We start from the raw sequence: 22985 nt of genomic DNA, 5'->3' as shown, positions 1-22985 counted from the left end.
CACCCATAAGTACATCCTTAAAAAAAAAATTTCATCACGTAAATCTCTGCTTCATATTCTATCTTTTAAAAAATGTACAATATAGCATGACAATAAACTTAATTAACATTGAGTCATCTTTCAATTAACTACCTCATCTAAGGCAAAGCATGTGACTCCTTAAAGGAAAAAAGGAACTTTAATTTGAAGTAGGTCAATACAGCAGAAGCGGGGGAGGGGGGACACAGAATGAAACTATAATTACTGTTGAATATTTTCCATATCTGTTCGGAAGCATTTTTAATCTGCTTAAACTTACTGAAACATTATCCTTATCAGTAAAAATGGAACAAGAATCAAATAAATTGTTATCGGAAACATGGCCAGATTGCAATTTGTACATGATGCTTGGATGTTTATTTCAGCATATGGTTGTATTAATGAATTTGGGGATGTAGAAAGACAGTTAAGCTTTGTATGGTATTCAGCTTTGTTCGGGTATTTTCCCACGTCATTATAGTTGTCCTTTTAAAGTTGTAGCAACGTTTTGGCAGAATCTCACCTGCCATCATCAGGCTTCTGTATTGTGTTCATCTGTGAGTCAGTTAAGTTTTGATAATAAACAGTTAAGCTTTGATAATATACCTTAGTTAGCCCAGCTTACTTGGACAGCCAGGCACCATTTGCAACCAGAAAATTCACAACACAGGATATGTCAGCTGTAAGGATTTTTTTGAAATCTTTGAGATTTACAGTATAGAACAGCCCACATAATTTGCTGTATCTATACTATTCATCTCCTCACAATCAGGTTTTTCAAAAAGAACAATAATACTGGTCCAGTTGGAACAAAAAACAATAGGTCTGAGATAGGTTTATATGCATTTACCTGGAAGTTTTCAACTTAACTCTGTTCTTTAAGAGATCTGCACAAAATTTCAACACCCCTGCCCCCCAGCCCCAAATCCATTAAGAATTATATACTTTAGACTCAAAAGTGGCTAAATTCATCTTGTTAAATCTCTCTATATAAAAAGTTCAGAGATTTGTGGGAACTGTACAGCATAAAATTGCAGAAATAAGTAACAAATTTTACATTCATGAATAGTAGAAGAAACTGAATACACAAAAGCTGGAGGAATTAAAAGACAACAATTTTGTGATAAAGACAATTGTCTATACTGTGAACCAGTGATTCTAAGTATAAATTTTTAAAAATATACATGTAAATGCATTTTGTAAGGAAGTTTGTTATTCTCTTTTAGGATAAGCAGCAAGTTCCACATTTCTTTCCCAATACTAAAAGCAGGATTCTGCTACAGGGAGCATTAGCACATGTATCTAAATTATCATGGTCCCTAACACATCAATTGTTTACTTGAAAGTAAGTTGCTACAGCTAGCAACTAGTTCAGCTAGTCTTCACTGTCTGTTTACTCTAGATAAATGACAGACACAGAATCTATAATTATCAAAAACCATCACCATTGCACATGGACTAAAAGACTTCTATTTATTTTAATCACTGCTGGGAACAAGACAGTCTCCCTGCGTCCCACACCTGCAATAAGTTAAGCCAACAAGTCCTTCAAGCCAAGCCACTTCATTTTCTCTAGTAATTACAGTGTTCATAAATATCTAGATCTTGAGGAACTATGAAATCTATAGATCCAATAGTAACACTTTATTTATTGGGCACTTTGTTGAGAAGCTTTTTAACTTATACCAGGATTATTAAGAGAACAAAAGGAGACAGCTCTTCAACTAAGCCTGAGAGTCACATGGGCAACTGTCCATTAAATGACTGAGAAATGATGAGTGTTGTATAGCTAAGCATCTCTGCATACCAATGGCAGAAAACTATATAAGCCGCTCAACTTGAGCATCTTATGAGTCACACGGCAGCGGTGGCCAATCCAGGAAATTCACAGTTATGCTGGTAGTCGGTGTAGAAAGAAAGTCCAACCCAGTCTGGTAGCATGTTTTTCAGCCTTTCAGGTAAGATACTGCACTACAAGGAACATGATTATGCATGTCACAAGCATGCCACCAATCATGAAGTACTTATCCTGGAAGGCACGTTTCTCAATGAGACGCATGACTGTGTTAGATAAACCAAGCATATTGGCAACATCCATTATTTTCTTGTGAGTGCCCTAAAAGTGACAGAAAAAAAATGATAATATTAGTTTAAAAAAAATTGTCAGAAAGGGTTTTTGACTATCAAGGTCTATCTCTTCAGATATTTCCTACAGAGCCTTCAGTCTCTCCAGAAGCAAAATACACAGTTTACACAAATGTGTGAACCACTTTATTTTACATACCCATTTTTTCTCACCCACTCTAAATTTCCAACCAACAACCTTTTGCTCTTCAGAAATTCTTTATAATTCTTATGCCTTCGGTAAGCATCTACAGCCACCTGAAATTTTAAAAATGATTTGGGAAGGATAGGAGGGGAGAGGAGAGAAGAAGAGTAGTATTTTCTATTTTTATTTAATATTTCCTTTCTGCTTTTAAAATTATCCCCTATTATTGCTCAATCCAATAGAAGAGTGTTTTAAAATGTATACAGTTGAAATGGCATTATCAGCCGTCTTGCAAATTAAGATCAGTTTAAATGGCAATATACTTGTGGATCATGATTTACTCATTGCAGAGGGGCTGGTTTTTGTACCACAGGCTGACTCCTGACTGTTCTACACAACTTCCTTGCATACAGTTTGCAATCACAAACTAAGAAACTGTTTTTAATAAAAGCTCCTTATTATGTACGTTTTCCCATGTAAGTCTGCCCAGCCATAAAGCAATATAGGTCATCCTTGTTATTTGCAAAGTTCTGTTCCAGGAAACTACAAATAACAAAATAATAAATAACGGGACTTTGAAATGGGGTGAGAAAATGAGCCCATACTGAACGCATAGTTATTATCTTTCTCTCCCAAGCACTTATTCTTTCCCCTACGGAGAAAGAATCGTCTCAGCAATGTATTTGTTCCTCGGTTCACCAACTCCAAAAGTGACATCCTTGTGACCATTATACCTTTTATTCTTTGAACTAAGTCGCTTGGATGATGATGAAAGATGTTGTCCCATTAGAGCCATATGACTCTCTGCTGTCTGTCATCCAAATGGCTGTTTCACAATCTCATGTACCACTGGATTCTACTGCTGCATAGAGATTACTTGGGACTTGCTCCACTGGCTAGGATGCTTACCGTATCGATAGTCTTCCCTCCTCTGTGCAGAGCACACTGATAGAATTTTCTCCATTGCTAGTTGAGCAAATCACACCAAATAAGTCCGGCAACTACAAGGACATGAACTATGCAGCTAGACTGACTCAAATAGATCCACCACAATAACAGGAAGAGCAAATACATTATATGGACGACCTAACTATAGTGTAACTTTACACAGTCATAGAATCCTATTCACAATTTTGTGCATAAATAAGGTAGCAAAAAATGGCCCAAACCACAGATATGTAAATACCTTGGCATATACTGAATATATTGAAGTCTGGTCCTTAAGCTGAAAACATACCAAGATAATAAGACAGCAGCTAATAAGAACCACCTAAAAGCAAGGAGAATATGCCTGCAGCTATCAGAATAGTAACGCAACAGGAATGTGTAAAACTCACTGTCCCAGATACAGAATGTTCAGGAGAAATCTGGAATGTTCTGCCATCTTCCAGAGCTCACAGATCTGGCATTTCCAATGATAGTTTGGCAGCCGGTGTGGGCAAGAGGAGAAATGGAATGTTGCAGACTTCTCCAGAATGGTATGCTATACACATATCTAACTAAAAAACAGCACTATGTAATTAAATAATGAACCAGTTGGAAGCTTATTTGTCCATCAAGGCATAGGTGTGCAGAAAATGAGTATGTTTGCTATGAAATTAGGAGAAAGGGACCTTTCAGCTATTTGTAAATATTCAACCAATAGTTTTTTCTTTAATAGAGGCACTTTATTTATCTGTCACAGTTTCAAAGATTTCTGGAACTGGTCATTTAGATCTCAGAAAACAGTTGCATTCCAAAATATTTCTATTTCCAAAACATCAGAAACTGCCGAATCCACAAGGCCCGCATCCCTTGACCAATCCAGCCTCTTCTAAGTATTAGCTCAAGAACAAAGTAAGGTTAGAATAAAAACAGGCATCAGGTTCCGAACCGTTCTTTGCATCAGCAACTACTAAGCACTCTAATTGTTTTGTTTAACCACTGCAGAAGAAGCTATGGGGCATTTGAAGGTAAGATGAGGAGAAAGGATTTACATAATTTAGAAATACCAAGGGCTTTGTACTAAGGATATAACATGCTGATAGTGATAGAATACACAGTAACAAAATAGATTACATAGAAAATACAAAGACAGTCTGAAAAAGTAGAGGAGATCAAATACACAAGGCGTGACTGGAGAAATGAGACCAGAATCAGTAATGATTATAAACAGGACCTCTGAAGAAGGGTAAAGAAGCAAGGAAGATGAAGAATGGAAGAACTAAAAAGAAAAGAAACTTAGGTACCACTGGCATGGAGGATCCACTTTCAGAACTTCAGAATGGAGATACAACCATCAGATACAAGTTTTTTTGTAGCTCCATTACTTTATTAAAGTTGCCACACAGCTTAAAAGACAGTTTGCCTATCTAGCCCAGTTTGTTGCTGAATCCAACTCTCTCTCTCTATGGATTCATGAGTCTTTCCAATCAACCATCACTGGAAAGCTGTAAGTGACAAACCAGAGAATCATGATCTCTTGTAGGCAAAGCACTTGCTATGTGAAACAGTCCAAGTCACAAAAGCCAGAAGAGCTTCGTCTAGGAGCAGACTTCTAAAATTATCTTTTATTTCTATAGTTGTGCTTATTTTAACTATGGGCATCTTCCAAAAAATTGAATTATTACATTAATAAAACACCCAATTCCTCCCAAAGATGCAAGTACTGCAGCCAGCTTTGAGAGCAAAGCTACAACAAAAATAAAGCTAGATTTAAATTCCATGTAATTCAAAGCAAAAATGACTGAATTGGGGGCTTGAACTGTTCTGATGAATTTCTGATATTCCAATTTAAAATATAGTGGATGCCTGATGTCACCATAAACAAAAAAGGTGAAGGTCCTACCCTATGCCCACCTTTAATGTCACTCTCTGATCCCTCAGGCCCTGTAGGATGCTGGTTCCGCTTCCAATAAGATCATCCATGCCACGGTGGGCATTTTGAAGGGATTCATTAAATTGTAATGTTTCATCAATTGGAATGGTGGTGTCAGAATCCTGCAGGGGGAGGGAAGGAAATGGAAGCATCTTGATTATCTTTCCTCAACATTCTTAACCCAAAGCCTCTACAGAGTCAACCATATGCTATGGCCATGAAATTCAAACTTCCTGCCCTCCCAAATTCTTTTCCACTTCTGTCCCCATACTTATAGAAATCCTGTGCTCTAATGATGCATTCTCAAGTGCATTGTTCACTTAATTTTTAGGTTAAAAAAAAACCTATGCGAACAACAGCTATTTTTTTTTAAATGTGGCTGTAAAATTTTGAGGACTGAAATCAGAAAGCAAGCAAATGTAAGCCTAAGTTCTCTGGTTTTAAGGGCAGGACTTACATTAGTGGTAAATGTTCGAGTCAGAAGCTCCTCACGTTGTCTTTCTTGCTGCTCCCGTGAATAGCGACGATGCTGGAAATTTCGCAGTCCTGTCTGCAGATGTTGAATGTCATATTTCAACTGGTCAACCCGGCTGAAAAGAAGCAATAGATAATAAGCTCCCCCCCCAAATAAAACAATAATTAATGGGAAAAGATTGCAGGAGTATTATAAAGCAACCTGCTATTGTTTAGTGAAACATGATTATAGAAAACCTGTGCTCAAACAGTGTTATACTTTTGGCCACATACAGATAGATGTACAAAATACCTCTTTAGCTGCTATTATATATTTTAGTTGAAAAGCAAATTTTCATGTCTCAGATGGGAAATTTTTCCAATACTCTTTCTATCAAGACTGCTACTACTATTGGGCCTACTATTCCTATAGTATCCAGTCCAGGAGATCTGCCGAGAAATCACTCGGGGGGGGGGCAAAGGGGGGAAGAGCTCGGGGGGGGGCAAGGGGGGGAAGAGGCAATGATAACCACAAAAAGCCCTTCTCAATGGCAGCTAAACTTTATAGAACCAAAGAAATCTATCTGAATCACAGCATTTATTACTCCTCACCTTTCATTTGTTTTGGGAGTTTTTTTAATAATAGCAGCAGCATAAAAATAACACAACCCTTGATGTGTATCAGGAAATTAAAATGGGTTAAGATAACATCAAGAAGAAGAATCACTCACAGTTTGGCATTTTGCCGCTTGTTTGGAGGTTCCTTGTTACAGAAGATTTCCAGCCGGTCTAGATTGCTAAAAATTCTGTCTATACGTGCCTGAATTTCATTTTCTACCACTACAGAGGAAAACAAATAAAAAGAAGTTCTTTTGCTCCTTTAAGATGCACAATATTTTCTTTCCAACTAATCATCCTGTTTAATAGAAGTGAATACTTCAACTTGCATAGGTCAGATAAAAGGAGCTATCAGAAATTGGATGAATAACCCAATGAGATTCTGGTAAATAATAAATGAGATACAAATAACATGGCTTCACAACTGATACCGATTTTAAAGTCTATTGAGGCATGTTAAATAAACTGACAAGTTAATAGTAAATTTCTTATACCATATTTTTCTGATCTGTTTTTCTTCGTTGAATTCAACAAAGTGAGTTTCAGATATTATTAGAGGGCAAAATGCTTGTGGCATTAGATTAAACCAACAGTTAAGCTGCTTTTATATACCAATTACTCACAGTGAACAGACTCCTTGTCTGAGGTTTCCAGGCGGCCCATGTACGACTGAACTTCGTGGATCTGCCTGTGAAAAAGAAAACAGGAAAAGAGGAAATCTATTAGCTATTCCAAAAGAAAAAGTGAATTTTTCAAGAATAGACACTAATGCACAAAGCAAAAGAGATTCTCCAAATGAGTTGTGTTCAAGTAAACGAATATTATATGGTTGGTAAATTACATGTACTTCTTAATATTGATACATTACTTTCCATAAGTATTAAAGGTTTTTCCATAAGGATTTAAATAAGTTTTTATGCAAACCCAATGCAGGATTATAAGCAACCATTTGTCTCCCCAACTGTAGAGACTAAGACCACCTGCAGATGACCAAGAAAGTCAAATTGATTCTTTTCACATCAGACTTGATTAAATACAGTAGCCTTACAGAATCTACCAACTATCACCACATTACTTGCAAAACTGAGGTGACAGAATTGTAGAAAAGAAAAGAAAAATGTGGATGGTTTTTTTCCCCATCTCTATTTTTATTAAGATTTGTTTTAAATTCATGGTATTCTGAATATCATTGGTTATTCCAGGCAATTGAAATAAAAAGGCAAGAAATTATAAAGTCAGTATTTTGTTTTTTACATACTAACCTTTTACGTTCCCGTACATCCATCTAATGCTCCTACCTCTTCCTACCCCTCATGACTAAACACTACAAAAGTCTTCCTCAAAAGTTGTGCGCTACAGGTATATTTTGTAGAAACCAAATAAATAAACTCCAGTCTAAATAGTCTTAAGGAAAATAGTGAGTTGTCTTCAAATATTTAATATTCTTAAAAGGCAAATTTCAACCCAATCTTTAATTGCTTGAATACAATACTTCACTCTTTTTTTTTACTTCAATATTTAACTATTTTAGCTACTAGAAAAACCTAAATCAATTTAAACATAGGAGACTTTCTACTTCAAGCAGTTTCTCAAACACAGTTTCACATTCTAATAAAATGAGGGTGTTGATGGATCTGTGCTTTCTAGTTTATCTTAAAACTGGGAGGTGTGATGCTTCCATTAATTATCTGGCACATTTCCTAAGGATCATCTCCAAAACAAACAATGGGAGTGAAATGATGGGAAGAACTCAGCCTTGCCAATTGGAAGACCTGTTTTGGAAACAGAACAATTCACACCTGAGGCACAGAAAATGGGACAGGACACTGGAGATCCAGTGGAGAAAGGAGGGAAAGAATGCTCTGCTCCACAAAATCTCCTGGAAATGGATGCACGGCACAGAAATGATGGCATCACATCAGGAGAGAAAGAAAAAGCAATGAGAAGGTAGATAAAGTATGGAGCAGATATGCAAGAAAAAGACCACTAATGTGAAGACAGGGAGCCGTGTGGTGTTATTCTCCATGAAAATGCAAAAGAATAAATGATGGCATATTTTTCCATGTATTTCATTTTAAATATCATTCATAAACTAGATATAAAATTTGGTCTATATTAGAAAAATATTTATTCATATACATGCATGCATGCATGCATGCATACATAATATATATACATACATACATACAATTTCTATAGCCGCCCATCTCTGCCAATTGACTAGATGACTTACAATTCTAATACATTACACATACTAAACATATGAAAAAATAACCACAGCAACATTTATTTTTCAGAAAGTCATGAAAAGGATAGAATGAAAAAATAAATAGAGGAGGTGGAAAAGGAAGAGGAACTGTTAATGAAACTTTAGGTTCAAAAATGGAAACTGATTTAAACATCTGACTCCAGAATGTATATTCTGGCCCATAGTTCCCATTCTTTTTTCTTTATTTTCCAATCAAAATTGTCTGTATCTATTTGATAAAGGGAAAAACACAACCTAAAATATAATGCCTTTCTTCACTTTGATGGTTATATTTCTTTTTATTTCAACATTAGAAGTAACTTGCAAAGAATTAAAAAACAAACTTTTCTTAAAGGTCAGCATTTTTAACTCCCATTTATAACAGAACTTAAAACAATTTTAAAGGAAACTTTCAACTCTATTGCTTGAATAAGCTATGTTTCAATGTTTTCAATTAATTTATTTCTACTAGTGAATCCTATTATATACAACGCATTTTATAGAGAAATGAAGTAAATGCTATCTGGTATGGGTTTTAAAAATTAAATATCACATATATTTCAATTCCCCCTTCCAAAAAATTAAAAACATTTAATTTCTTCAAATGTGCAGCAATGTTACATACGCAAATATGTATATTTGAAAGAAAATATTCATAGAAATATGTTACTGTCAGTTTATCTGAAGTAAGAATTAATTTTAATTGATGAATTCAATCCAAGGTGCTTAAAGTACCATTTCTTTGAACCAGTATTGGTCTAGACAGTATGCTGTCCCAGGAAAACCTGCTAGCGTTCTTCCAATTCTGCTAAGGTGGAGAGGGCAGGGGAGAAAGAGAGATCTGCAGGCACTTTCTGATGCAGTGTCAAGCAAAAACTCCTCCCATCAGAATCTGATATAACTCCATACAGTTGGCTTTTTCATAATTAACACTTTTTCAGAATATCTAGGAGGTGACATCATCTGTAATTGTGCTATGTATCTATTATTATTATATTCATGGAGAAAAATCTATTTATGTGGTTGTTAAAAATCAATTTGATCATGGATAATTATAAATAGTTGTTGGATAGTGGATGCTGTGTTTGATTCTGATGGATGTAGTAACCTTCCAAGTGTCCTATGATATGGATAACCCAACAGATAAATCCGAACTGACTTTACCAAGTCATGAAGCAAGAGATTTAACCAGAGGTGGTATTCAGCAGATTCTGACCAGTTCTGGAGAACTGGTACCAGAAATTTTGAGTAGTTTGGAGAACCAGCAAATACCACCTCTGACTGGAGATTTTACAGTGTCCTTCCCATGCCAGGCCCACAGAACCAGTAGTAAAAAAAAATTGAATCACACCACTGGATTTAACCAATATTTAATGTTGCTAATTTTAATAATATGTAGTGTATGATGTTTTATATTACTCTCATTTTATTTTATAGTTACGATGTCATTAAATCATATCTCAGTAAAATAAACCTTTTAAAACCACAAAAGAAAAGAAAACATACTAACATACTTCTGCAAGGATTTGGATTGGCTAACAAAAAATCTAAACATATACCAGACCAAGTTAGTAAACAAAAACTAAGCTCAGCCGAGGTTGTATGCCAAACCTACAGTACAAACCCAAAATACTGAATAGTATTTTAATCAGATGCAAAGGTATCATTTAGACTTTTTCAAAAATTAAGTAATGTAAGAAGTAAGCACTCAAAACTTGGTACTTAAAGTTAATATTTGTCCTTGGATTGGAGAAATGGCAAATACTACATTCAGAAAAAAAGATAATAACACATTATAGCTCAGATGAATTCATGTAGTTGGTCCATTAGACTTCTTCATTCTACATTTGACTTATCAATATGTTGCTGATTGTTTCAGACTTTCAATGCCTCTCATACAATTTCTTTCCCTTTCAAATCAGAATCCATCTTGTCCAACTTTACGACCATAGTTTCACAAGACAGTCATATGTGAAGGCATATTTTAAATATAACACAAGGGAAATTTGAATCTTGGTTCAAGTATACAGTTGGACCAGGGACACCAAAGTTCAGGTCAATTCATGTTATTACTGATAAAGAACTCACTCTGTTTCCTAATAGCAGAAGTGGATTATCTATGTTGGAATTTTATGAAGATGAAGAGACAAAGTGCAAGGCCTTTTTCACCTGAAATATTTATAATTATCAAATTTCTTCCAATGAAAAATTAAAGAGAATTAATTTTCTTAGTGTTAATTTACTTCATAGTTTTCTCAATTATGAAGTTTATTTAGCCTATTAATATTTTTTTCCAAAATCTTTAAACCCTATCCAAAGATCTCTGTAGAATACCATAACTAAGAAAACATGAAATTAATGTTTTTAAATGAGGAATCATGGATGCCTTGTCTTGCTCAATAAGAATTCAGATCCTTTTGCCAGGGCCTCAAGTGAAAATTCTCAGTTCATCACTCTGGGCAGAAATACCCAGTTTGCTGTAACGGAAGCTATTTCAAAAGCATTAGAAATTCAATGAGCAAGTATTATTTTTATGAATTATCTCTCACTTCAGGGTAGCTCCTGTTATTGGTTAATTTTTTATTGAACTGAATTGTTTGGTTATATTGTGTTTAATTGTAACAACATGAAATTAAACAAAGCCTCCTTTCTATAAGCAAAGCGCATTTTATTACCATTAATATTTTGTACTGGTCCACCGTCTCAGCATGAAATTAATCAAAGCCATCTTTTGTACATCAACGTGAGTTTTATTTCGATTATTAGACTAAGTCCAACTGAGCAATAAGGTTCTCTTACTGCAGGGGTCTTCAAACTTGGCACGTTTAAGACTTGTGGACTTCCACTCCCAGAATTCCTGAGCCAACATGACTAGAAGAGGAATTCTGGGAATTGAAGTCCACAAGTCTTAAAGCTGTCAAGTTTGAAGACCCCTAGCTTATTGGATAGCCAGGGATAATTAAACAAGGCACCATTTACTCAAACTGAAATCCCTCTTAAATTCAGGAACTGGATTTCAGGAAGCTGCCTGTTGTTGAGCTTCTCATCCAGAAGGGTTCTTCCCTAAAATTTGAGTAAAGCAGCAAGGGTTTTGAAGTGCTGCTGCCCCGCAGGGGAGATATGGATACCGAGTGGTGCAATCCAGAACACCTGAAGGGCCTGGGTCCCCCATTCCTACGGGGAAGGATGCAAGGTCGTGGAGAGTGTTTTTTTTTTTTTTTAATAAAAGCCTGGCTCTTGGCGCTGGTTGCCTCCTGGCAAACGGTCCTCTCCCTTTGCCTTTCTCTTCCCCGCTTCCCGCTCCTTTCCTCCCCCAAAGCCTGCTTCGCTTTCCCCAGCTTATCTCCGCGTTTGCTCTCAGCTCCGGAGAGCTTTCCACGGCTTGCCCCTCGCACACCCACTTGTTGGTCTGATGGTAAAGGACCTCCATGCCGACCATTCATCCGCCACACTCCCCAGGATCATCGGAGTGCCTCTTCACACGTCAGCAAACCCGGCGACTTCCGACTTCCCGTGAAGCGAAGGCCTCCGGATGGCGTGACGCACCCGCAGAACCGGCTGTCTACGCTCTTGCCTGAGTGAACGTTTGCTGCGAGGGCGGCGCGGGCTGCTCAGCGCTGCCGGTGTTACACGTGGCGTTTTGGTTTGCCTTGATTTCGGTGTGCGAGTGTGACGTGCAGTGCCGACCTCCATAGAATTTAGTCGCTGCAGCATTTTGCTTCCTCAGTGTAAATTAAGCTGTACTGACCTTCTGCTGGTCGCCTTTCCTTTATAAATAACGCTAACCGAGCGCTTTGGACTTGCGATTAGGCTCATTAAAGGGAGAAGTCTACGGAAGTCCTGGTTGTCTGTCCGTCATCCAATTCTTGGTTGTCCCAAAGATGCTTTTTCAAGAGGCAGCTGGACTTTCTGGGGTTTTTTTTTGCTTTGAAGACGTTTGGCTTCTCATCCAAGAAGCTTCTTCAGCTCTTAAAGAGAGAAGCAATCTAGAATTAAGAAAGTTCGTGTCAGTGAGAAGAAATAACCAGTGGATCAGCTTTTCTTCAGATGTTGTAGGTGCTTTATCACTGGAGATTTTTAAGAAGAGATAGGACAATTTAGTTTAGTTTACTTTATTGTCATTACACCTTGTACAACGAAATAAATACCATCTTCAGTGCACATCATGACTATGACCATGAAAATAAACACAAACATACATCCTTCACCCTTCACAGATTGAACCGGAATCCCCTGACACGGCACCGACACTGCACTATACAGTAGAATTTAAAAGAGCTACTCCCCTGGGATAGAAGCTGTTTTTCAGTCTATTTCTCCTTGTTTTTATTATTCTGTACAGTGTGCCAGATGGTAATAGTTTAAAAAAAGGGTTCCCAGGATGAGTTGGATCTTTGAGAATGTTTTGAACTTTCCTAAGGCAGTGGGAGCTATAAAGTTCTTCCAAATGGGAGAGGGTAACCAATGATCTTCTGGGCAATGACATTAACCCTCTGGAGTGCTTTCCTATCTGCCATTGTGCAATTGGCAAACCATACAGAGGTGGAGTAAGTTAAAATGCTCTCTATGGTGCAGCGGTAGAAGGTCACCAGCAGTTTTTCATTCAGTTGTTGTTAGCTAGTATAATCTCTGCTGGGCCCTTTTGACCAGGGCTGCAATGTGGGCACCCCAGGTCAGGTCCTCTTTTAGGGTAACACCCAGAAACTTAAAACTGGCCACTTGCTCCACTCGGTCTCCATTGATAAGCAAGGGCTGGATGTCTGATCTGTTCCTTCTATAATCCACTATATCTGTCTAAGATGATATAAGGTCCCCTGAGCAAGGGTTAGACTAGAAGACTTTCAAGGTTCCTTCCAACTCTGTAGTCTGCTACTGTAACTGTTACTATAACTAGGTTATCGTTAGCCCTAATTGAAACTTTCCCATTCGTGGATTGGACTAATAGCCCAACTTCAGGCCAATGTTAATTTTAAATATGGCCAGGTAGAGGGAGACAAGAGGCTAAAATTTCTTCCCATTACAGGATCAGCTCCCTTCTTTTAATGGGAAAATCCAGCTCTGACTGTCTATATTCAAACCTTTATTGTCAATGCACAACATGTATATAATAAGATTGGCTGAGCCTCCCTTAGTGCACGCCCCCCAACACAAATACATCTCAGTAACTCACAGTGAACGAAAGAACATCCCTAACCCAATACATCATACTAACAAATACACTACCCTCTATACATATATGTGCATAACATTACATTACATTATATTGCACCAATGTGAACATGTTGCATATTGCACTGGCCCTGCAAATCTATCATACTACATAGTTATGATGTTACATTGCATTCAGGAGTCTGACAGCTCACGGATAAAAGCTGTTCTCCAGCCTGTTCATATGACTGGCTATGCTTCTATATCTCCTACTCGATAGTGGGAGAGTGAAGGAGTGCTGGCTAGGGTGTGAATCATCCCTGAGGATTTTCCTCACTCTGCTAAGACAGTAAGTCCTAGCGTCTTCATCCAGTGGTGTTAGAGGACAACCTTTCAAAACCTTTTACCAACTCTCATCCAACCTCATCCAACTTTTACCAACTCTGGGTGGCTCTCAATCAAAAAGTTAAAACAATATAAAATATAAGCCATAAAACTAACCACATTAAAATATTAAAAATAACAAAGACCTGACACCAAGTCAAACTTATAATGTGCAATTACACAACTTACAGAGTAATGAACAGAATTTACACTTGGGATAGCCTGGTCTTCAAAGCTTTAAGGGAGGCTAGTAGAACAGAGGCCTGTCAAATTGGGTAGCAGTAGAAGAGGAAAATAACTCTAGCATTTGGGGTGGAACTGGGGAATTACTTGTTCTCTTTATAGGACTTGTCAAAGAGTTTACTTCATTGCCACCTATACGAATGAATACATTTTGCCAAGGAAAAGTTTGCTGAGATTTTTTTTTTCATGCATTTCTTAGTGAATGGTTTGTCCAGCAGGGGTGGGGGTGGGCGGACGAGATCAACCTTGGAAATGAGCCACGGTAGAGCTTTTTTATCATCACGATTCCTGAATGCAAAACCGGGTACAGTCATTTGAAAATTACTTCTGAAAATCTAAGATAATAGTCCTCAGGAAATGCATAAGCTTTGGCTGCTAATAGAGTAAAGAAAAACATGCTTCTAATTATTCAGGTATAGGTCAAAGCAAGGCCTTTGCAAATTTTACAGGAAATTACTTTTGTATTAATGGAGCTAAAATTGCATTCTTTATCCATCCGCCTCTCAACCTATTCCATTTTTTTTCTCACCTCACCTGGGGCCAGACAACTTCAGAAGGGATGTTCTGACCTGGTTAAAAGCATTCCAGCAAACTCTGTGATTTACTTAAGCCAATTTGATCCATTGGACCATAAACTATATGCGCAATTTCACCATATAATGTACTAAGCTAAAATGTTTGCAAGTTCAATGCAGGTGGACATGGTTTATCTTTTTCTCCTTGACGTTTTGAGTCAATTGTATGTACATGTGTTAAATAAACAAAATTCATAAAAACAGATACAGCAACACAATAATTATATCTGGATTCCAGATTCTTTCTCTCCACTGCCACAATGAAGTTAAATTTGAGACAGAATAGTCACACAGTAAAATACGGTCATTTTGGTTCCATATTTTGAGGATTCCATAGCAATTCCATTTGACCTAACATTAATTTACTCAGCCAATAAGCCTGCCAAAAGTGTTTACTTCTTGTGAGAAGATAGTACACTGCTGAGCCAAGATGTTGCTATTCTAGTATTTACTTTAGTCCTAGGTCATCATTGCTTCATTGTATGTATACAATCTATACATAAAGTGATGCTGATGATACTCAGCTGTACATGAGGTAGTAGCTGTGGATAGAAAGGTTTTTACACAACTTTATGTTGGATATTAATTGTGCCCCTTTCTGGATCAGGAGATGCTGTGTATTATACACATCACTGTGTATAATCATTGACACTTTGATTATTTCCCGAGTGAATTATGGTCCTGCATTCCATATGGTGCTGCCTGTAAAGAGCATCTGGAAGTTGGTTTAGAACAGGCGGGTCCAACCCAGCCCATGGGCTACATGCAGCTCTGCACAGCTAGTAATGTGGTCCCACAAGATTGTAAACCTTTGACTTTATGTGATATATATACATTAACTATATTGTATATTTTATATACAGACCAAAATAATTCGTCTTACTCAATGCCGCCCAGGGAAACCAAAAGATTATACACCCATGTTTTAGAATGCGGCAGTGGCACAAACAATTATACTGCACCTTGGTTACATGCCCATGTAACATCATTGCTTCACAAACTCTATTGGATCTCAGTAGGATGCCATCTTCACGACATGAGGCCAGGATTTTGGAGGTTGCCTGTCTCTGATTGTTTACTACCCACTCTGTCCAGTCTAGCAGGGGGGGGCATTTTTGTTTATTTTATTTATTATTTTTTTATGCCACCCATCTCCTCTATAAGATGACTTTAACAAATTAATGACAATTCTGGCCCTTTGAAGATTAAATCTGCCCCAACTCTGCTGGCCTTTCTAAAAGTGTTTTCCTCTTAGGCAAAGGAAATGGGAAAGAATGTGAGTTCTAATTCTGCCTGAGGCATGAAAGCCAGCCTGGTGACTTTGAGCCAGTCACTTTTTCTTATCCCAGACTACCACATCACAGGGTTGTTGTTGTGGGGAAATTAGGAGGAAGTAATATGTATGTTTGCTGCGTTGAGTTATCTATAAAAATAATAAAGATGGGATATAAATAAATAATTGATCAAAGATGTGTTTATCCCTGATTGGCATTCTTCATTCTTCTAATTCTATTATATTTTTTTTAATTAATTTTATTACTTATTATATTGATGTTTTAATCTTGTTCATTATACAGAGTCACTTTGGAAGACGGGTAGCCAAATAAATCAAATGAAATAAACAAATTGTTCAATTTTAAAGGTATAGTATAGCATATAACCATGTCACTTATGTGAGTTTAATTATTTATTTGTTGCACACAATTTAAAACTCACACCAATCCCAAAGAACTCTGGGCAATGGACAATATCAAATAAAAAGAATATATACATGATAACTAGATGAAAAGTGATATCAAAAGTTAACCACAAAAGAAAACTAAATTAAAAAGTAAGAGATGCTTGCATTCAGTCAGCTGGGACCAAGGGAAAATTTGAAGTAAAATAGATTTCATTTGTTTATGGAATTGCAACAAGTTTGGGGCTACTTGTATTTCTGGGAGGATAGTATTGCATAAGATGATAGCTACATCAGAGAAGGTCTTTCATCTCACGCAACCTCTGCTCACCTCATGAAGAGAGGGAACTTTCAGCAGGCCTTCTCCTCTGTAGCAGACCAGATGGCAGGGTAGCATGGGGTTGCTTAAATATGCTGAGGCGATACTATATAGGAGATGAACCATTAAAACCAAAACTTTGAATGGGCCAAGAAGCTTACTGATAACCAGTGCAGCAACTTTAATATTATAATTATTTATTGGTGGGTTTCTCCTGCTAATAGTCTTGCTACCACATTTTGCTTCAGCTGCAGCCTCTGAATCATTCCCACATACAGCATATATCAACAGGATTGGGAACAAGGTTTGAATCAAGGTGTGTCATCCGGGTAAGATTGTAACTGATACACCAGCCAAAGCTGGTGAAAGGCACTTTAGCTGCATCTTCCACATGCCGTTTAAACAAAAATAATGAATCCAGGAGGACCTCAAGTCAGCCATCTCATTCAGGAGAAGAAGACCCCTGTCAGAGTAACTGTTGGGATTAGTATAAGGTTAAGTGCCAGTGTATCTAGGTACTATTAATATATCTGCTTTGGTAGGATTGAATATGATCTAGTTTCACCCCATCCAGATTCTGACTGCCTCTGTGTTAAATTGTTTTGCAATATCACTGGCTCAGCCCAGTTTGAGGATGTATAATTGTTTATCAGCAACATCAAGAAATGATACCTCCTCCAGAGCTGACAGATGACCTCTTCCTGTGGCTTCATGTGGAGGTGAAACAAAATGAACTCAGAACTATGGGACTCTATCTTGGAACTCCCATAAATTCAAGTATTTCTCCACTAAGATCACCAACTGGAACTGCACTTTCAGATAGGAACAGAACAATTATAAAACATGAGTCCAATTTTCAGCCCTGTAGATGGTTCAGAAGGATATTGTGCTCTATGATGTTGAACACCACCAAATGGTGTAATAAGACCAATAAGTCTCCACAAAGGTCATCTACCAGAATTAACAATGCCTGGCTCATGCCTGGCCTGTATCCCGACTGAAAATGATCCAGGTAACCCATAACTTCTACGATTCTCTGATGCTGATTCTCCATCATCTTCTCAATCGCATTCCCTAAAAGGAAAGGATGCAAAAAGGACATAAGTTATGTTATTGTTGCCCAACTAACACACAAAAGAAGTACAGGGTGCCTGTAACCAGATTATAGCAAACATGATTTGCCTATTTAATCAATGTGCAAAATCATGAATGACATGTATTGGCAGGGATTGAATTACTTTTCTATTCTTCATAAAAGCTATTTTTCTGCTCTAAGAGAAAAAGAAAAAGGCTGGTAAGATTACAGATAGATAGTGTATGTAAAATGCAATGTAAAATGCAAATAAATGATATGTGTAATGTAGTAATGTAGAACATTGGGACTGGCGTGATTAACTGCTATTGACCACAAAGAGCATGTTGCTCCAGTGCTAAAGGCCCTTGGCAGCTCTCAAGTTTGTTTAAAGACTCAATTTAAGATAGTTGGTTTAGCTTTTAAAGCCATATGCAGCCTGGGGGTGATATATTTAAAAGCCTTTTCTCCACATGAACCTGTGTGCCAATTATGATAATCTTCAGAATCCCTTCTCCAAGAACAACTGCTTTCTGAGGTCAGGCACGTTGCCTGACAGAGGTCACTTTCTGATGTGTTGCCAACCTGAGGTGCTCTTTTTCTAGATACTTATGCCTGGCAATATCTGTTATATCTTATGTAGAAGGCATTGAGGGGCAGACAGCAGAGGAACTGGGAAAGACTGGTGCTAAGAAAATATTGAGCAGAGATATATGAAAATTATATAGCTGGTGTGATTAGGCATGTATAGTATTGTCTCACTAGTTAGATGGCAACCAAGGAAGAAGGACAGATTCATTTGATATAAACAGAATTATCCATTTCTTTATCTAGTGCCAGACTATTTACAAGCATGTGTATTGGGGATAAATTATGGAATGGAAAGATGAGTCAAGGTTGCAGCTGAACCATGATGAGGACTGACGTCATTTGGAGGGTATTAGATACACGAACTATGTATTTCTCTAACAGGAAATCTATTGATTTAGTTTACCTGAGAATACAGTAATAGAGCCAGATGATCTCCCACTCCCCAATTTTTTTTTTTTTTTGAGGGCTGTTTCCTTAAATTGAGAATCTTCTTATTTCAAATAAATATGAGTTCTAGTCCCATTTGGGCATGAAAACCAGCTGGATAACTTTGAGCCAGCCATTGTCTCCCAGCCCAGCCTGCATGACATGGTTGTTGTTGTGGGGAAAATAGGAGGAGGAAGAAGTATTTGTATGTCTACTGCCTTGAGTTAAAAGCAGAATTTAAATAAAATCTTACAAAAAACAATCCTTTGTTTTACATTGGCTGCTGTGATCATGAGAAATAATAGTCTTGTTCTATTTAGATTTGACTCAAGAAAAAAAAACAGGTTAGGTTTGGGGTGTTGCTATTTAATAATACAAACCGACAGGAACATGTTCAGAGGAGGGTAAAAAGATTGTGACAGTATGGAAATAAAGTTCTCTGAGGAAAGAATAAATAAAATAAGTTCAGAAGGAAGTAAAGGGATAGTCATATCCATCTATCTGAAGAGCTGTCACATATGATACGTTTTAAATTTATTTATTGTCTCTGGTGTTGGTGAGGCCCAAATTATAACTTATAAAGCCCGAGCTTTATAAGTCAAGAAAATTCATTACTAAAAGTCTTCAATTAAACAATGTCTATATATATATGTGTGTGTGTGTGTGTGTGTGTGTGTGTGTGTGTGTGTGTGTGTGTGAGTGTGACACACAGAAATTAAATTAACTCTATTACTGGTACAAGGAAGTGAAATTACTCAGATATAACAGCAGAGCCAAGGCAGGAGCTGTAGAACAGATCACGAGAGGAAGGATCAAACGAATCAAAGAATGCTATGTACAGTACAGGTGGGACACAGCAAAACAGACTGACATCCATTTGGCAAAGGAGTGAAATAAGGCTGTGTGCTCTTCCCTTATGTATTCTATTTATATTCTGAGGGAAGCTGAATTGGAAGAAGAATGTAATTTTAAAATTGCAGGAAGAAGCCAGCCCTGGCAGGTGGTATCATTTGCAAATGATTTGCAACCGCTAGTAATGAAAGTCAGTGAACAGAATGAAAAAAATGGACTAAAGTTAAATATCAATCAATCAGATAAAGACCAAATGAATGTCAGGAGGTATAGCAACTAGCCTTTGAATTTACAATTAAGATATTAAAGTAGTAAATACTTCTGCCTTTTAAGATTAATTAAGGAACTAGAGTTCAAGAAATATGGTGTAGGCTAATTCTTGGTAGAGTAACAACGAAGATTCTGGAAAAATATGCAGATATGATGTGTTTATACTTGCAAAGATCAGAATCATGCAAGGAATGATTTTCTCTGTTACGATTCTTTTATTACATGCTACCAAGTCAATTTAACAGAACCAAAATTTGGATTTTGAAGAAACAAGAAAGGAAGAATATTGATGCTTTTGAACTTTTGTGTTGGAAAAAACATGAGAATATAATGGATGGACAAGAAAACAAAACACAAGTGTATATTGAAGAAATCAACTCAGCATTCTTATTTGAGGCACAAATGAGCAAAGTCAAATGATCATCTTTGGACATATTAAGGGAACCTAGCTGTTTGGGAAAGGCAAGAGGACAAGAAGAGATGACCAGAAACAAGTTGGATGGGCTCAGTTTTAATGGTGATGGGTGTACCAGTGGAAGACCTGGATAATCAGCTTGGGGACAGATCCTTCTGGAGAAAATCTATGTGATAGCTGCAATTTCCAATCTCCTTCACAAAAGTTATGTTGGCTAGTGCTGCTGATTTTCTTTTTGCAACATCTGCAGATCCAGGCTGCAATCTTTTCTCCTAATTTTTTCCATCTGAATTATGAATAGAGAAATACAGGCCAAACTTTTAGCATTTTTGCCAGTGTTATAAAAACAACATTAAAAAAAATGCCAGCTAACTTTAATGCAACTTTATTACTAGTACTATACTTAATTTATAATAATTCAAGGACAGAACAGTAGCTGGGTGGCCAACTCAACTCACTCATCTCTGTGAATCTGCAGAGCAAGCATCCAAATTACAGGCCTTTGCTCTCCCAGTGAAAAAGGCTAATTGATATTAATGCTTGTGTTCTGATTTTTGCAAACTGAACTTATTTGTTTGTTTAGTCCAGGTGCAGAAACCCATATATATCACAGAAAACCTGGGACCAGTCATTTGGCTCAAATAGCTGACAACAGCCTGGAGTATGGAGGGGTAGGCTTGGAAGGAGTGGTGTAGGGGGAATGTTCTGTTTGAGGAAAGCTATTGTATTGTAAACAGGATAAAGAGAGACGGAGACAATCACTTAAGACTTGTCTGATATATCCCCAGGTCATTGTGCAGGATCTCCCACAGCAGTATTTGATGGAGAAAAGGCATGGGCCATTAGCAGATCTTTTTAACTTTTGAGGGCAAAGGTGACAGATTCCTTGGTCTGAGTGATTTTCAGATGCCTGGTGAATTCAGCGGAACCCGGGATGTGGTTTTCCCCTGGTCTTCACAAGAACAAGAGTTACCCAAACTAGTATTCAAGTACCATCCTCATGTCTTCTCCATCCTTTCACCATTCACCAGCTGCAAGTTTCCATGCTCCTTCTTCTTATCTTCTCTGCTTTTCAGAACTTTTTCATTTCTTGAAAATAATAGAAAGATTCTCCTACCCATATTATTTTTAAATATATCAAATATGATTTTTTTTTTCATTTGAGCATGTCAGAATTGTCTTACTAGAATATCAAACCTGAAAAGACCCTAATTATACATCCCACTTTTCCCCCTGGTCCAAAGTAGTCCGTTCTTGAAGAGCAGTTGCCAACAGCTACTTTCCACTGAGCAAAATTCTTTTCACTCATGAAACGAAGCATTTTTCAATCCTTTCCTCAGTAGATAACAGCACTGGTTTATCTTAGCTTGGTTTGGGAACTAAGTAGTCTTGCAGCTTGGATGGTACTTAGATGGGAGACCACTAGATAATCCTACAGACTGGAAGAGAACAACCACAAACCACTTCTTCCTATTATCAAGAAAGCAACCCGAATGCAATCCTCATAATCATCAGGAATCACGCTCATCTTGAGGGCATCTTTACAATATCTGGATTTATTTCTATCAATATCAGAATAGAAGAATATCCTGTTCTTCCCTGTCATGACTAAAATTATCTGCTTCAAAGATGAAACAGTTCTCTAGTTCCCTTCTTATTCTGCTTTATCAGCGTATATTCTTAAGTTAAGACCATTATACATAATATAAACCCCATGCAAAAGACATTCAAGCAAATCTGTTCATATTTTAAAGGACACTTTAATTTCCCTGAACTCTTAAAACTGCATAAATATTGCTGTGATTCAACAAGCTTCTTCCCATGACTGAATGTTCAAGAAAATTTGGATTTTCCACCAATCATTTAGTAAATATAAAAGTTTTTTAAGATGTGGATCTGGCATAGGATTGCTCCTATGGAATGTGTAGTTCTGACATATGCAATAATTATTCCCCAAATAACTAGAAGCAAGCTGGCTTTCTTAACAGTGATAATTTTATTGACTTTGCTTTTTTCTTCTTCTTGAAGAGCAGAGGTGGGCTGGGCCTAAGGGGATAGGAGAGGAATGAGTTTAAGTGCTAGATGGATACTCCTCACTTGGTTGGTCTCCCTTCAGGCCACGTTGGGGCCGGTCTGTCCAAAGGTTGACAGATTCTCTCTTACACAAGCCAGATCTCAGGCTTTCAGGGAGAAGGAAGGAAAAAGACAAGTGCCAGAAGTCTTCCAACAAAAAGTCTTCCCGATGATGGGCAGCTTGTAAGATCCCAGGTCCTTTTAAAACATCTGGAAAGCATACAGTCTCCCCATCCTTTACATTTTAGGGACTATCTTTTACAGAGATGGGGAGAGGAATGACAATGCCCTGCAGGTAAACATAGTTTTCTTACCTTAGCACTGCTATGTGGGAGGCTTCCAAATATCCCTGGAAAGGATTTAACATAGAAATGCAGTGTAGGACTAAATAAGAATAACATGAACTTCTATAGTCCAAGAGGAACAAAAGGAAAAGCTTAGACAAGAGCAATGAACTGGATTTACTCTGTTGCATT

General features: G+C 37.3%; 1 protein-coding gene across 2 annotated transcripts; it reads right to left on the bottom strand.

The window, feature by feature from the left end:
* Nucleotides 1–159: 159 nt before the first annotated feature.
* On the bottom strand, nt 160–11968 carry GOSR2 (golgi SNAP receptor complex member 2). 2 transcript variants are annotated; one of them, XM_026718237.2, is made up of 6 exons: nt 11865–11968; nt 6839–6903; nt 6329–6437; nt 5602–5734; nt 5126–5266; nt 160–2134 (listed from the first exon to the last, which is right to left on the bottom strand). In XM_026718237.2, the coding sequence occupies exons 1-6, from the start codon at nt 11900–11902 to the stop codon at nt 1973–1975; spliced, it is 648 nt and encodes a 215-aa protein (XP_026574022.1). In that variant the 5' UTR covers nt 11903–11968; the 3' UTR covers nt 160–1972. The 2 variants fall into 2 exon arrangements, with proteins under 2 accessions (XP_026574022.1, XP_026574023.1); XM_026718238.2 differs by lacking the exon at nt 5126–5266.
* Between the last annotated feature and the right edge of the window lie 11017 nt (nt 11969–22985).

The sequence above is a fragment of the Pseudonaja textilis genome, chromosome Z (assembly GCF_049901715.1).
Source record: "Pseudonaja textilis isolate UNSWEBS1 chromosome Z, rPseTex1.2, whole genome shotgun sequence".
NCBI lineage: Eukaryota > Metazoa > Chordata > Lepidosauria > Squamata > Elapidae > Pseudonaja > Pseudonaja textilis.
This window is presented reverse-complemented; position numbering and strand designations above follow the sequence as displayed.